The 12,954-nt window shown below is 44.2% G+C and overlaps 3 protein-coding genes across 4 annotated transcripts; all 3 read right to left on the bottom strand.

Annotated features, from left to right (window-relative positions):
- Window positions 1-2,046: 2,046 nt before the first annotated feature.
- LOC108046305 (putative flavin-containing monoamine oxidase AofH) lies at window positions 2,047-5,022 on the bottom strand. 2 transcript variants are annotated; one of them, XM_017125914.2, is made up of 3 exons: window positions 4,614-5,022; window positions 4,378-4,560; window positions 2,047-3,002 (listed from the first exon to the last, which is right to left on the bottom strand). In XM_017125914.2, the coding sequence occupies exons 1-3, from the start codon at window positions 4,991-4,993 to the stop codon at window positions 2,123-2,125; spliced, it is 1,443 nt and encodes a 480-aa protein (XP_016981403.2). In that variant the 5' UTR covers window positions 4,994-5,022; the 3' UTR covers window positions 2,047-2,122. The 2 variants fall into 2 exon arrangements, with proteins under 2 accessions (XP_016981403.2, XP_016981404.2); XM_017125915.2 differs by lacking the exon at window positions 4,614-5,022 and having other exon boundaries at window positions 4,371-4,467.
- A 1,023-nt stretch (window positions 5,023-6,045) lies between these two features.
- On the bottom strand, window positions 6,046-8,129 carry LOC108046371 (organic cation transporter protein). The gene has a single exon (XM_017126022.2). It carries the CDS (start codon window positions 7,869-7,871, stop codon window positions 6,243-6,245), a length of 1,629 nt encoding a protein of 542 aa, XP_016981511.2. The 5' UTR covers window positions 7,872-8,129; the 3' UTR covers window positions 6,046-6,242.
- Window positions 8,130-9,390: 1,261 nt separating this feature from the next.
- On the bottom strand, window positions 9,391-11,953 carry LOC108046372 (organic cation transporter-like protein). Its single transcript, XM_017126023.2, has one exon. It carries the CDS (start codon window positions 11,530-11,532, stop codon window positions 9,820-9,822), a length of 1,713 nt encoding a protein of 570 aa, XP_016981512.2. The 5' UTR covers window positions 11,533-11,953; the 3' UTR covers window positions 9,391-9,819.
- Between the last annotated feature and the right edge of the window lie 1,001 nt (window positions 11,954-12,954).

Raw genomic sequence — 12,954 nt, 5'->3', positions numbered from 1 at the left:
AAGATTAAAAATCAAGAATTTATTTGATAAATTAGTCATTATTTCCTAAAATTTCGGAACCAAGCGATAAAAAGTACCGACAAAGAACGTCTCTTGCTTGAGACTCCCCATTATAAATGCGTCAAACAACAAGAAAACATTTAAATACACTCCCGAACACTTGAACATATGGTTCTACCCTCTCTTTAGCAAATCCCTTACATTCCATTAAACTCGCGCTACCCGAACCTCATGATATATTTACATTAACAGGCCGTTTAATTCTGGTGTCTCTGAATTTCATTACAATTTTCCCATTTGCTTTGGTGATATTCGAGAGTTGGGTATTGTTTACATTTTTGTTTTCGAGTTGCGCTATTCGAAATTCCCAAAGAGCATTTGCTTGGAAAAGAGCCCATTTCTGAATGGGATTGTTGTATACAATGTAGAAAAATTGCCTTCTCATATTTTGATATTCTCTGGGCTGGCTTGTGAATGAATAGTAATAGAGTTTGTATTTAAACCAACATAAACCAGAACTCTGAATCGGGATGATTAAAACCGAACCAGATTTCTGCGCAGTGACCTTACAAAGTAATTCGATTAAGGTTAACCTGCGTTATCGGTGAACATCGAGAGTCCTCAACTCTGGCCAAGATCAATTGAACTCAATGAATCGATCGACGTCAGTATCTTAACTACTAACCCTGCGGGAAAAGATAGAGATTGACATTGAAGGGTGATGGTATGTGATGGGATGGGATTGTGGCACACATTCCTCATATTCCAATTATGGATTTCTTTGTTATCGCATTCTAATTTTAGCCTTGCCGCAATTGTTGTTCACTTGTTCGGCTTTATTCGGTTCCCAGGCGCATTCTATTCATCTGTGAAATTCGCTCGAGAGTTAGCCGTACTAACGGTTCTATCTACAGGCATTCTAGCCGTAATTAGAGCTTTATGTTCTAGCCTGTTCGCATGTTGTGATGCACATGGGCGTGCCTCCATTAACAATTCGATTGGGCTGGACCCCAGTATTATTTTGATTCGGCTTTCATTGTTTTCCGAACCCACGTGCAGTTTATTACGGATACGTATTATTCGTCAACGGGGTGGTGCCTTCGAGACTTACAGATACTTGCTTTTCTATATCATTTTATCCAAGCCTACGCTTTGGGGCCATCGGTCAATTCATGGAGTGCTAATCTAATAATAGTCAGCTCATCTACATAATCACCCAGAATTCTTTATAATGTAATAAGCTTTGTCATAAAAAGATACATGGCAATTTAAGGAGACGTCAAGCCTAATTTATAAATGGCACAGCAAAAAAAATTCTGTAAACATTGTAAAGTAAATATTTTCTTATCATACGTTTAGATTTTACTTATAGTTTATTGGTTTTCCCAAAAGGCCTTTTTCTGTTGTGTTACTTTTTTAATGTGCATATATAGGTCGACTGGAAGTAACATTTTATTATTTTAATTATTAATTTTTGTGAACTCTTTTAAGAAAACAAAATTTGTTTAGGTTTTGACAGTTATTAAACATAAAAGTTAATGTGTTTAAACTCTACGTGCTCTCAAAACAGCTCAGCGTTTATAAGGGTGTGACTCTTAAAAGTAATAAATCAAAATTAAATAAAACTAGGTATAAATGTATTTTATTTTTAATGTTTATAAATTTAATTTGTATATTTTTTCAAATCTTAAAAAAGTATCCTCTCCAAATTCAGAGGTCAACTAAATTATAATTATCTATATTATAAAGCAATCTAAACTATTTAATTGTGCCGGTAAATTCCTCTCGATAGCTTAGCCCAGACATGTTGTGGAAACCTTAGAGATGATAATTCCTACTTACAAAGACAGCACAATTTAGCCAGCCAGGCGTTGGCGAAGCTTAAGTGAATGATTGCCGACGAAACGAGCCGGGAATTGTGCACGAATTCGTACAAAATCCAGGCGTTGCTAAACTCAACGCACACTAAATTCAATGAGCGCGTTTAAAGCACGCTTGCAACTCGACCTCATGAACCGCGACTTAGTCCCAGACAAAAGCCCAGTCTAAGGCGTGGGTGACGACGACAAGGTCGCATTCAAAAAACCAACACTTTAATTTCAATGGGCACACATGTAATCCTCTAGGACGCGGATGCCCGGCCGTAGCCAAGATTCAGCAGCCAGATGAGACCGAGAACAAAGAAGCTGTAGAAGGTCACGTTGTAGAGATTGAGGCGACTGAGGAGACCCCTGAGTCTCCCAGTGCGAACCCCATCCGGGGTAGTCCTGTTCTGCCGCTCGTCGAGCATGTCCTTCCAGCTGACCACCTGGGGACGGACCACAAAGAGGGCATTCACCGCCGCCCGGACACCACTCTGCACCGCACCACCCATCAGGCTGCGATAGCTGGTGCCCACGGCCGAGGAACTGGACCAGATCACCCGATGCCAGGGCTTCGTTTGCGGCTTGTGCATGGCCACACTCAGCTCGTCGGTGGAGCACTGGCACTCCAGGGGCTGTCGCATCTCCTCCCCGAACTGCTCGGCCAGCGCATCCATCAGGTCCTCCAGGACATCGTCCTGCTCCTCCGGCGAGTGCAGCATGTAGCCACAAAAGGTGGACATTCGACACTCGTGTCCGCTGACCATCGGTTGCGAGCTGAGAAAGTTTCCGGAGTACCCGAGTTCCGCCCAAACGGATTTGCCATATCGCAGGTGGAACTGGGTGATCAGGCGGCGGGGATTGTGCCCAGATTTGGTGGCCAAAGGTGGCAGAAAAGCCTTCGGAATGCGGGGATCGAACTCCAGCTGCTGCACCTTGTTCCAGGGTATGGCCAGGATCACAGCCTGGGCCGTGTGCTTTTGCTCCCGCTCATCCGTCACCTGGACATAGTTCTTGAAGTGTTCCACTTTCACGGCTCTACAGTTCAGGGTTACGGTGGTGAACTGCATCTGCTCCAAAATGTTCTCGATCAGTTGCTGCGTGGAGACCTCATAAAAGCTGCTCGGGTGGGTGAAATAGCTAGGGATAAGGGGAGTAATTAATATTTAATAGGGTCAATTAATTCTATTAGTGAAAAAATAGCTAAGGGTGAGAAATAAATTAGTATTTGAAGGGGTACATTAAGTGCAGTGATGGGCAGATAAAACCGTACAGATCGTTGCGAACTAATCAATCAAAATCAGTTAACAGTAATACGTAAACAAATAATGGGAAAACGCTGAGGTGCAGTAATTGCAAGGCTGACACATACGTGACCTATTAAATATAACTATTTCCAGTAAGCAAATCAATCATTTTTTCAGAGGTAGATGCTCAATTAGGGTAACTTTAAGCAAATAATCTCATACATATTCTTAGTCAGGGCTGGGTTAAAGCTGCTTTCAGCTTAAAAATACTTTTTTTTTTACTTTTCACAAAATCTAAAAACTGTACAGGATATTTTATAGCTAGATTTTTAATTGTCATACTCTTTTACTTTTTAAATTTGAGTTTTGGGAGTGTTTGGGTTTTTTCTATAAATTGCATGGCAGAATTTAGAGTGTGTATTTGACGAGGTAATTCGTCTCAAGGCCAAATAGCACAGATAATAAAGTGCTTATCTGAATGCAAAGGCTTCACTTTTTGCCAAATTAAATTGTTTATTCTGTTTGACGCGCTGAATCTTAACTTATGTTAATGTTGGACACTCAGTTCTTATAAGCAATAAAGTTAAAAAAGAATAAAGTGTTTTAATTATAAAAAAAATTGGAAGTGGAAGCAAACTGTCAACAATTTTTGTATTTATTTGTTGTTCTTTTCCTAACGCTACAAATTCAAAAAATACTAATTATTTAGTTCGCTATACACAATGTGTTACATTAATGGACATCTCGAAGGCTTTAAATAAAAATACTCTGGTTAGAACAACACTTGTTACAATCTAGATTTTATTTATCTAAGATTTTACTCTTATTATCCATATTTTATTTTTTCTTTTAATTGTTTAATTTGTATTTTTAAGGTGTTTCTGTGTATCTTAGTTTAACTTGCGTGGTAGATTTTATGGCTTTCAATTAATGAGACCGATCAGAACAGATAATAAAGTGCTTCTCTGAATACGAAATTCAAACTTGTTGATAGTTCTAATTAATTGTTCTGATAGACGTGCTGAATCTAAACTTGCTAAACAGATTACTCCAAAATAAAATTAAATTATATGTGAAACCCAATAAATAGATAAATTAGTGTATATTATAAAAATCCGGAAGTGGAGGAAAACTGGTATTTAAATTTAAACTAATCTTTTAGTCTTAAAATAGTCTTAATTTCATTTGCTTCAATTAAGCATGTTTCTATTATTTTGTTTTAACTGAATAGGCAAGCCCATTATAATTTGAGTGATATTACCCCTTACAAGTCAATCAGCATTTTGAGGCCTCCACAAGAACTGCAAACGGACATGAAGACATCGTAGTCCACTTCATTGGCAGGAAGACCACATACTAGTTCCACCAGGTTGAGCATAAAGTTCCTCGACTTGTTAAAGAACAAATGGTGGCAGATATGCTGATCCATGTTGGACACTCGTTCTCGAAGGCTTTAAAAATAAACTTAAGTGGAAGTACAGGGAATAAAGTAACCTTAACCTACTTGAACCGCTTCGAGCGAAACTTTGGCATCCGTAAGTCCAACATTTCGATGTATCGTCCCAGTTCGAATTTGGCCGGCAGAGCGGTGAGTCCTCGATCCAGATCCCAGCACCTTCGCAACCTGTCATTGTCGCTCCTTCTCCGCCGGGGTGACAATTGGATGAGGGTTAAGAAGTCCAGCATGTCCTTCTGCTCGCCATCCACAAATCGGATCGCATTCTGACCCAGTTGGCCTCCCAATCTATCACTCGCCTCGATGATCCTCACCTTCAGGGTGCTTTCCTTGGTCTGGATTTTCAGGGCAGATGCCAGACCCGAAAGACCTGCTCCCACAATTAGTACGTCTAGTTCCGGAGTCTGTGTGCCGAAGGGCAGATCCATTAAAGCATCGTTTTCACGCTGTAAAGCTGATAACCAATTTTAACTGACATTTTATTTGAAAAATGTGAAAGCTCCCGCCCAGATAGTTTGACATGCTCGGCACAGTTTGAGAGGATTAAACGCGAATGTGAGAGTATACTTTTGGGCTCCACTTTCAATACCTTGAACATTCTTATGTCGTTCAGGAGTAGATAAATTAACTCTAATTTAATTTTTATTGCTCTCTGTTTGTTTACGTTTGTGGGTATCTATTTATATCTATTCTGTTGGCTTGACATGACATATTCTGCAAACAAGAACACGCCACTTCTGCTACTCAAGATAAGTTTAATCAAAACTAAAAATCTTTATCTGCAAATCAGTCTAAGCTTGATAACCATGATAGCTATAACATTATATTTAAGAATGATTTTATAAATATTACAAAAAAATATATATTAAAATATTATGCCTAAACTTTCAAAGCTGTCCCTTAGGCTTAAATAAAGGTTTAGCTATATTTTTTTATTTCTTATTTCTTTATGAATAACTTTCCACTTAACATCTACAATCTATAATTCAATATTTAATTTAAATTATTTTAATAGTCTTATTTAAATATATATCCGATAATGCCATTTCCGATTCCAGTTATCTGATAGTTTCTTCAAGTTCATTGAACCATATGTGAAAGGCATTCAGATCTTTCTCTATGAAAACAAAAATGATATTACATACTTGAGCAGTCCCTTGAATGTGACCCAAACGAGGTTGTTTCCATATGCGTTCGTGGCTTTGAATTTCTTATCAATGACAACGTTGACAGTAATCAGTTTTATCTTTGCCACTGATATGTGGGACCTTCATTTGCTATAATTAGTACAAAATGAAAATAGAAACATCTGGTGGCGAGTCTTTCTACACCAAGCAAGTGCATTAGGAGCTTGCACTCAATGAGATTGGACAGTTTTTTATAATGATCGAATTATTATCGCCTCAGCGAGCGAGACGCGCCCCAATAAACAAAGTTGTCATAAAGTTCGTTGAACACTCTGAAAACACACAAGTCGCAATTTACATTGTCTTGTCTTTTATTAAATCGCTTGTAAAGGTAAACAAACAGAATTGAGAAATTGGAATGAATTGAAATCTGTCTAGAGGAATGAAAATGGGCAGAATGCTTAAATTCGTTTAAGTGATCTGGACGCGAGCCAATTGAGAACATCAGTTTGGATCGAGTCGAATGGCTTGCTCGCAATCCGGGCTCCAATTAGCTGGACTTTCCGTTGAGCATCCCGGCCAGCTCAGCGGAATCTTGAGGCGCCTTCTTCTTGCCGAAGTTCTCCCCATCTTCGATGGTCTCCGGCATGGGTTTGTTCAGAGTCTCCGGCAGAAGGAGCGACAGCAATCCGGCGGTGAGGGACAGGGCACCGCAGATGATCAGCGGCAGTGGTCGCCAGATCTCGCCCAGCAACTTGAGGTACGGCGCCAGGATGCCACCAACTCGAGCCACCATAGAGGAGGCACCCAGACCCACGTTCCTCACCACCGTCGGGAATTGTTCCGCCGAGAAGATGTATATTGTGCCGTAGGAGGCGGTGATGGCCATCTTTCCTATCATGGCGCAGGCGATGATCAGCCAGTTCATGTCACCAGGAACGAAGATGGTGGCCAACAGGCTGACCCCAGCAACCACCATGGTGCCGCACAAGATGGAGCGACGACCCCAGCGGTTGAGGGTGAAGAGGAGCAGCACATAGCCGGGAATCTCAACGCCTCCTGAGATCACAAAGTTAACCAGTTGATTACCGCCGAGGTTGTTTGTGTTCCAGGACAGTCCATAGTACACGCCACTGTTCACAAACCAATCGAAGAAGATCAACAGGGTTTTCCGGCGAAGATTGGGAAACCGGAGGAGATCGAATACGGTGGCCGCCGGCTGGGAAGCCGTCAGCTCATCCTGTTTCTTCTTTTCGGCCACCTCGTCCACCAGCTGCTCATAGATCTCATTGGGTATCTCCACCCGGTTCTCCTTGGCCGCCTTCTCGATGATCACAAAGGCCTCATCCTTGCGACCCTTGAGCAAGAGCCACCGGGCAGACTCCGGAATGATCCAGTAGTAGCAAATGAAGAGGAGTCCCGGCAGCGTCAGGGAAATCTGCAGCCAGCGCCAGTCGTGGATGAAGTAGGCAAAGCCAGCGGTGAGCATGAAGCCCACGGAGAAGAACATCTGCATGGCCACGCCGGCGAAGAGGCGATACGAGGAGCCCACCATCTCCAGGGCAATGACATAGGCCACCAGGAAGACTCCGGATGTGGTGGCACCCACAATAATGCGGGAAATGGTGTAGCTAACATACTCGGGAGCCACCGCAGCCAGCACGCCAAAGATCACCTGGAGCACCAGGGAGGCGAAGAAGGTGGGCTTGCGTCCCAGCTTATCGGACATCTGGCCAAAGATGAAGCTGCCGAGGAGCACGCCGACCATGAAGAGCGAATCACTGGTGGCACTCAGCAGACTCCTGCTGCACACCATGTCCCATTCGGTGACGGCACTGTTGAGGTACTTGCTCTGGTCGTAAACGTAGCTGGTGCAGCTCTTGGTTTTGTTTGTGCTCCGGGGCAGACTGCCATTGAGGTACTCCTCCGAGAACTCCACATCGTAGTAGGCGCACACCTCGCCCTGCGGATACGAGAGGTTCCACAGGTGGGGCGATAACTGATAGCTACTGCCATTCTCGTAGGGCAGGGCACATCGAAAGTCGGGCTTGGCCAGGAGGAATACCCCAGCCAGTTTGTGGAAGGCGCAGACAATGGCTGGCAGGCAGAGGAGGTAGTAGATCCGCTTCTGATACGGACCAAATTCACCCAGGTGGGTGATGACGTCGTCGTAGCCCATTTTAGTAGCAACACCTGTGATTTGGCGTTGTCAACGGCCGAGAATCGTACGATAACTGGCCAGCGGTTCAATGGTCGCGGCTCCGTAGGCGTATGCGCGATTTGTTAATGCGACGCGTTGCGTATACGCCCGGTGAACGTGAACCCGTTCGATTGTGCAACAATCTAGTTGGAAACGGAACCCGGTTGCAGCTGCAGCAGCCTCCAGCCAGCCAATCTCGGACTGAATCGATCTAGGAGCGCGCGATCAACCGCTCGCCAGCTGCATCAGTCTCGAACTGAAAACACAAAGAGCGTTGAGCGTTGAACGTTGAGCGTTAAGCGTTCCGAAGAACCAAAAACGCCCGCCTATCTCTGCCTGTGTGAGCGGTCCCATTCTGCCAGTGTGCGTGTGTGTGGGTAGTTCTGCTCTTTATTGCCGTTAGCCGTTCAACCCTGTGACCAATTTAGTGATCAGCGATCGGCGCGGTATCAATAGTTTCCATTTGGAAACAGGGATGAAAGGGGGTCAGGGTGCTGAAGCCCAATCACTTGGGCATCGTACGATATCGAGCAATTAGAGACACCATGAACATCTCCGCCGATCCGATTCTGGCCTGATTTTGAATTCCAAACTGTCTGCCGGCAAAACATAAATTCTTTTATCGCCCAGAACAGATCACAGTCAAGGTCTAAATAATAATAATTGCTATGTTCTAAAATAAGCTTAGATATCTTTTCTAACATTAACATTATTAATAAAGTATCATAGAAAGTTTGCAGCGATAAACAGAACTGAGTATTTTGTAATGCATTCTTTGAACTTTCGGACTCATCACATGTATTAAACAAACTGTTTGTAAACATACAAATTAATATTCCATTTTAAAATACTGTTAAAAAAAATAGTCACATTTAATTCATCAAATTAATTTAATATTGTTCAAATATACAAATAAAACGTAGATAATATTTTTACCGCGCCAGTATACACATATATGCGTTCCTTGCTTTGAATATATTTAATAAACGCTCTTTCAAACATTTATCAATGTTTAACTGTCTTTTTGTCTACTTCTCTTTACTGTATTTGCGTTTTCTATCTCAAATATTTGCAAGCCTGTTTCAACATTAATTGAAATATTTTAAAAACATATTGCAATGCACTCAATAATAGACCACCGCAAATAGACGACCCACTTTTCGGTCAGCCACGTAATATTATCAAGTGCAAAGTGCTCGGCGAGATGTAAATTATGCAAATCATATGCATTTGCCCCCAGAATCGGATGATTATGATTCGCATTTAAAGTTTATTTTGCTATTGTAGCAGAGCACATTGCCATCTCGTGATTAAAAATTCAAAGCGGGTCCACTTTTTAATGACAGTCTCGTGTTTTTTGGGCTGATAAGAAGCGGCTACAAAAATAAACAGCGGAAACACGTTCCAAGTGCCTCGTGTGGAAAGTCAGACAATTGGTCCGGGTTTACGCGAAGTCAATTGAGGGGCAATAGGAAATACATTTAATCTCTGAGGGAATACGACATTTTATTTCAAAATCATCTCCGTAGAATACACTTATATATGTAATTGCTAAATTAAAATTAAATAGATTTAGGAATATATTTTGCAGCGACTCGGGGTAGTAGGAATTTTTCTGTATTTTTCAGGTGATTTCCCAGGGAAAACCACCCCTAATCCTTGCAATTTTTACCCCTTGATAAGTTCACTGCTCCCTGGCTAAATGCTAACGTGGACATGATCTAATTGATTGATTCTTTTTTTTTGTCTTGTTGTCTTCTCTTTTTTGGTTGCGTTTGAGATTTCAGAAATGATATAATACTTGGTCTACTATTTTACGTTAAATGCCCAGCATTTGGCCTGGCCGAATTCTAGATGCCCTGTAACCTTTAGTTTCTAATTTCGTTACATTTCTATAAACGTTATATTGAGTTAGGTGAGATTGTACCTAGAACTTGTGGCCGTTGCTCTTGATTCCCTTTGTGTCAACCAATCCCTTGAGCGGCTGCGACTCCGGTGTCTGTAGCTGTTGGTGGCCCGTTTCCAGGTAGACATCACCCTTGGTCTTCTTTCCAAAGCTTTCTCCATCCGCAATGGTCTCCAACATGGGCTTGTTGTGCGTCTCCGGCAGCAAGAGGGTCAGCAATCCCGCAGTCAGCGAGAAAGATCCGCAGATCAACAGCGGCAGCGGTGCCCAAATGACGGCCAAATCCTTGAGGTAGGGCACCGCCATTCCGCTGATACGGGCCACCATCGAGGCGGCGCCCATGCCCACAGCCCGCACCACAGTTGGAAACTGTTCGGCGGAGAATAGGTATACGGTTCCGTACGAGGCGGTGATGGCCAGTTTGCCCAGCATGGCGCATGCCACAATGAGGCTGTGCATACTCACCGGAATGATGCCCGTGGCCAGGAGACTGAGTCCTGCCAGCACTAAGGAGCCGCACAGGATCGATCGCCTGCCCCAGCGATCTAGGGTCAGGAGCAGGAAGATATAGGCTGGTATTTCCACGGCTCCGGAGATCACGAAATTCAACAGCTCATTGCCACCCAGGGTGCTGGTGTTCCACGAGATACCGTAGTACACGCCACTGGTCACCAGCCAGTCAAAGAAAATGAGCAGCGTCTTCCTGCGGAGATTGGGGTAGCAGAAGAGATCCCACACGGAGGGTGGTGGCCCCTCATCTCGGTCCGGATCCTCCAGCTTCTGCTTGGCCTTCTCCACAGCAGCTTCGCCCTCATCCAGCAGGTCGCTCAAGGTCTCGTTGCTGATTTCCAATTTGTTGAAACGCGCCGCCCTCTGCATATTGGCTATGGCGCAATCTTTTCGGCCCTTCGAGAGCAGCCAGCGGACGGATTCCGGAATGATCCAGTAGTAGGACAGGAAGATGAGTCCCGGCAGGGTGAGGGCAATCTGCAGGTTACGCCAGTCGTGGACCAAATAGGCGAATAACGTCGACAGCATGTAGCCCACGGAGAAGAACATCATCACGAAGATTCCGGCATAGAGGCGCTTGTCGGGTCCCACCATCTCCATGGCGATCACGTAGGCCACCAGGAACACTCCGGACGTGGTGGCCCCCACCATCAGACGCGCCAGCGTGTAGGTGAAATACTCCGGCGCCACTCCTGCCACAACTCCGAACAGCACCTGGATGACCAGCGAGGCGAAGAGGATAGGCTTGCGCCCGTACTTGTCACTCAGTTGTCCGAACACAATGCTGCCCAGGAACACGCCAAACATGAAGACGTTTTCACTGATGGAGGTCATGAAGGCCCGGCCACAGACCAAATCCCATTCGGTGAGGGCACTGTTCAAGTACTTGCTCCGGTCGTACACGTAGCTGGAACAGCTCTTGGTTTCGTTTGTGGTCCGGGGCAGGCTGCCATTGAGGTACTCCTCCGAGTACTCCACATCGTAGTAGGCGCACACCCCGGATACTCCTTGGGGATACGAGAGGTTCCACAGGTGGGGCGGCAACTCGTAGCTACTGCCGTTCTCGAAGGGCAGAGCACACCGAAAGTCGGGCTTGGCCAGGAGGAACACCCCGGCCATCTTGTGAAAGGCCACTGGAATGGAGGTCAGACAGATGAGGAAGTAGATGATCTTCTGGTAGCGTCCGAATTCGCCCAGATGGACGATTGCCTCATCGTAGCCCATGGTGGAGGCCCTTCCTTAGATTCCGAATCCGAATTGCAAATGCCTTTCGCGCAGCTGTCTTCGTCGAGCGCTGCCGGTACAATGAATCACTAAATCGGAACAGCTATGCTTTTTGGCACTATCTCGTGATGTCGAAACACCGAAAAACACTCAGCAGTTCCCGAGAACTAGACTGCCGAAATCGAGACTCTTTGCTGCGTTGACGTGTACTTTGCTCCCGGCGGTGGAGAATCTGCGACCAAGAGAGAGAGCCGGCGTACAATTCTCCGTCCCGGCAATTATCGGCCAACACGTGTTGCCAAAATTTCTTGGTCAGAGAGGAAGTGAAGCCGGTGCGGAACTGGACAGCGGCAGTGGCAGTGGCAGTGGCACTCCGTTAACAATGCGTCACCTTTGGCCAACGAAACCGAACTAAACACTAGGCACCAAAGCCCAATATACCCAATGCAATGCCTCACTCAGACCGACAGGGCCAACAAACGCTTATGGGCTGTGTATACCCGACCCGCTCTGGTACTCGGATATATATCCGAGTGTTTATGCTGGCGAAACAGAAGAAAGGCAAACAAATGTCGGCTGCATGCGCACTCTCCGCAAAGAGAGAGAGCCGGGAGAGCGGTTCTCTAATACCACGATAATACCGCCAGTCACTCCAGTTCGCTTCTGGGACAGGAGGAGGTGGAGAAGGGGGATGAGGGACTTTAACTGCGACTGGGACTGAGCCACCCCTAGGCGTGTTGGTAGCAAATTACACGGCGATCCCAACCATTTGCAGGAAAACCATCTACCAATTTCATCTACCATTTGCACAGCCGTTTGAAGGCAGGTAAGTGGAAATTCGAACGCCACATTGTATGGCCATACGTCAATCAGGCGATCACTCAAAAGGTCTGGCGCTCTCTCCTCTTCCAATTGAGTCGCGCTCCGAAAGACAATTAAGCGAATCTCACAAAAAGCAAGAAAAGCGCTGAGCTCGAGGGTCACGACTTGAATATACTCAGTAATTGCATTAAACAAAAAAGGGGGTACATTTTTGTAGGAATCTAAAAACAATGACAAGGATCCAATACCCTTAAAATTTAAACAACTTTAATAAAAATTCTCTAGCTGGACGATCACATTATTTCTTTTTCAAAAATTCCTTTCTAAGAAACAGTTCTAAAATATTAACTGTAAGAATTATTATTAATTTTTAAAAGAAATATTTAATTGTGACTAATATCACATTTACCATATATATAGTAGTTAAAACCCCTCAACGATAATAATCCATGACTCATATTGGGGATAACAAAAATACTTACAAAATATTTGACAGAGAACTTAAAAATATGCCATGGCAATACTGCACTTTAGGTCATAACCCCTAGGGTCATTATATCATTATTGCCTAAACTTTTAGATGTTCTCGGCTTTGGGAAT

This window comes from Drosophila rhopaloa, unplaced genomic scaffold (genome assembly GCF_018152115.1).
Source record: "Drosophila rhopaloa isolate 14029-0021.01 unplaced genomic scaffold, ASM1815211v1 contig_178, whole genome shotgun sequence".
Classification (NCBI taxonomy): Eukaryota; Metazoa; Arthropoda; class Insecta; order Diptera; family Drosophilidae; genus Drosophila; species Drosophila rhopaloa.
This window is presented reverse-complemented; position numbering and strand designations above follow the sequence as displayed.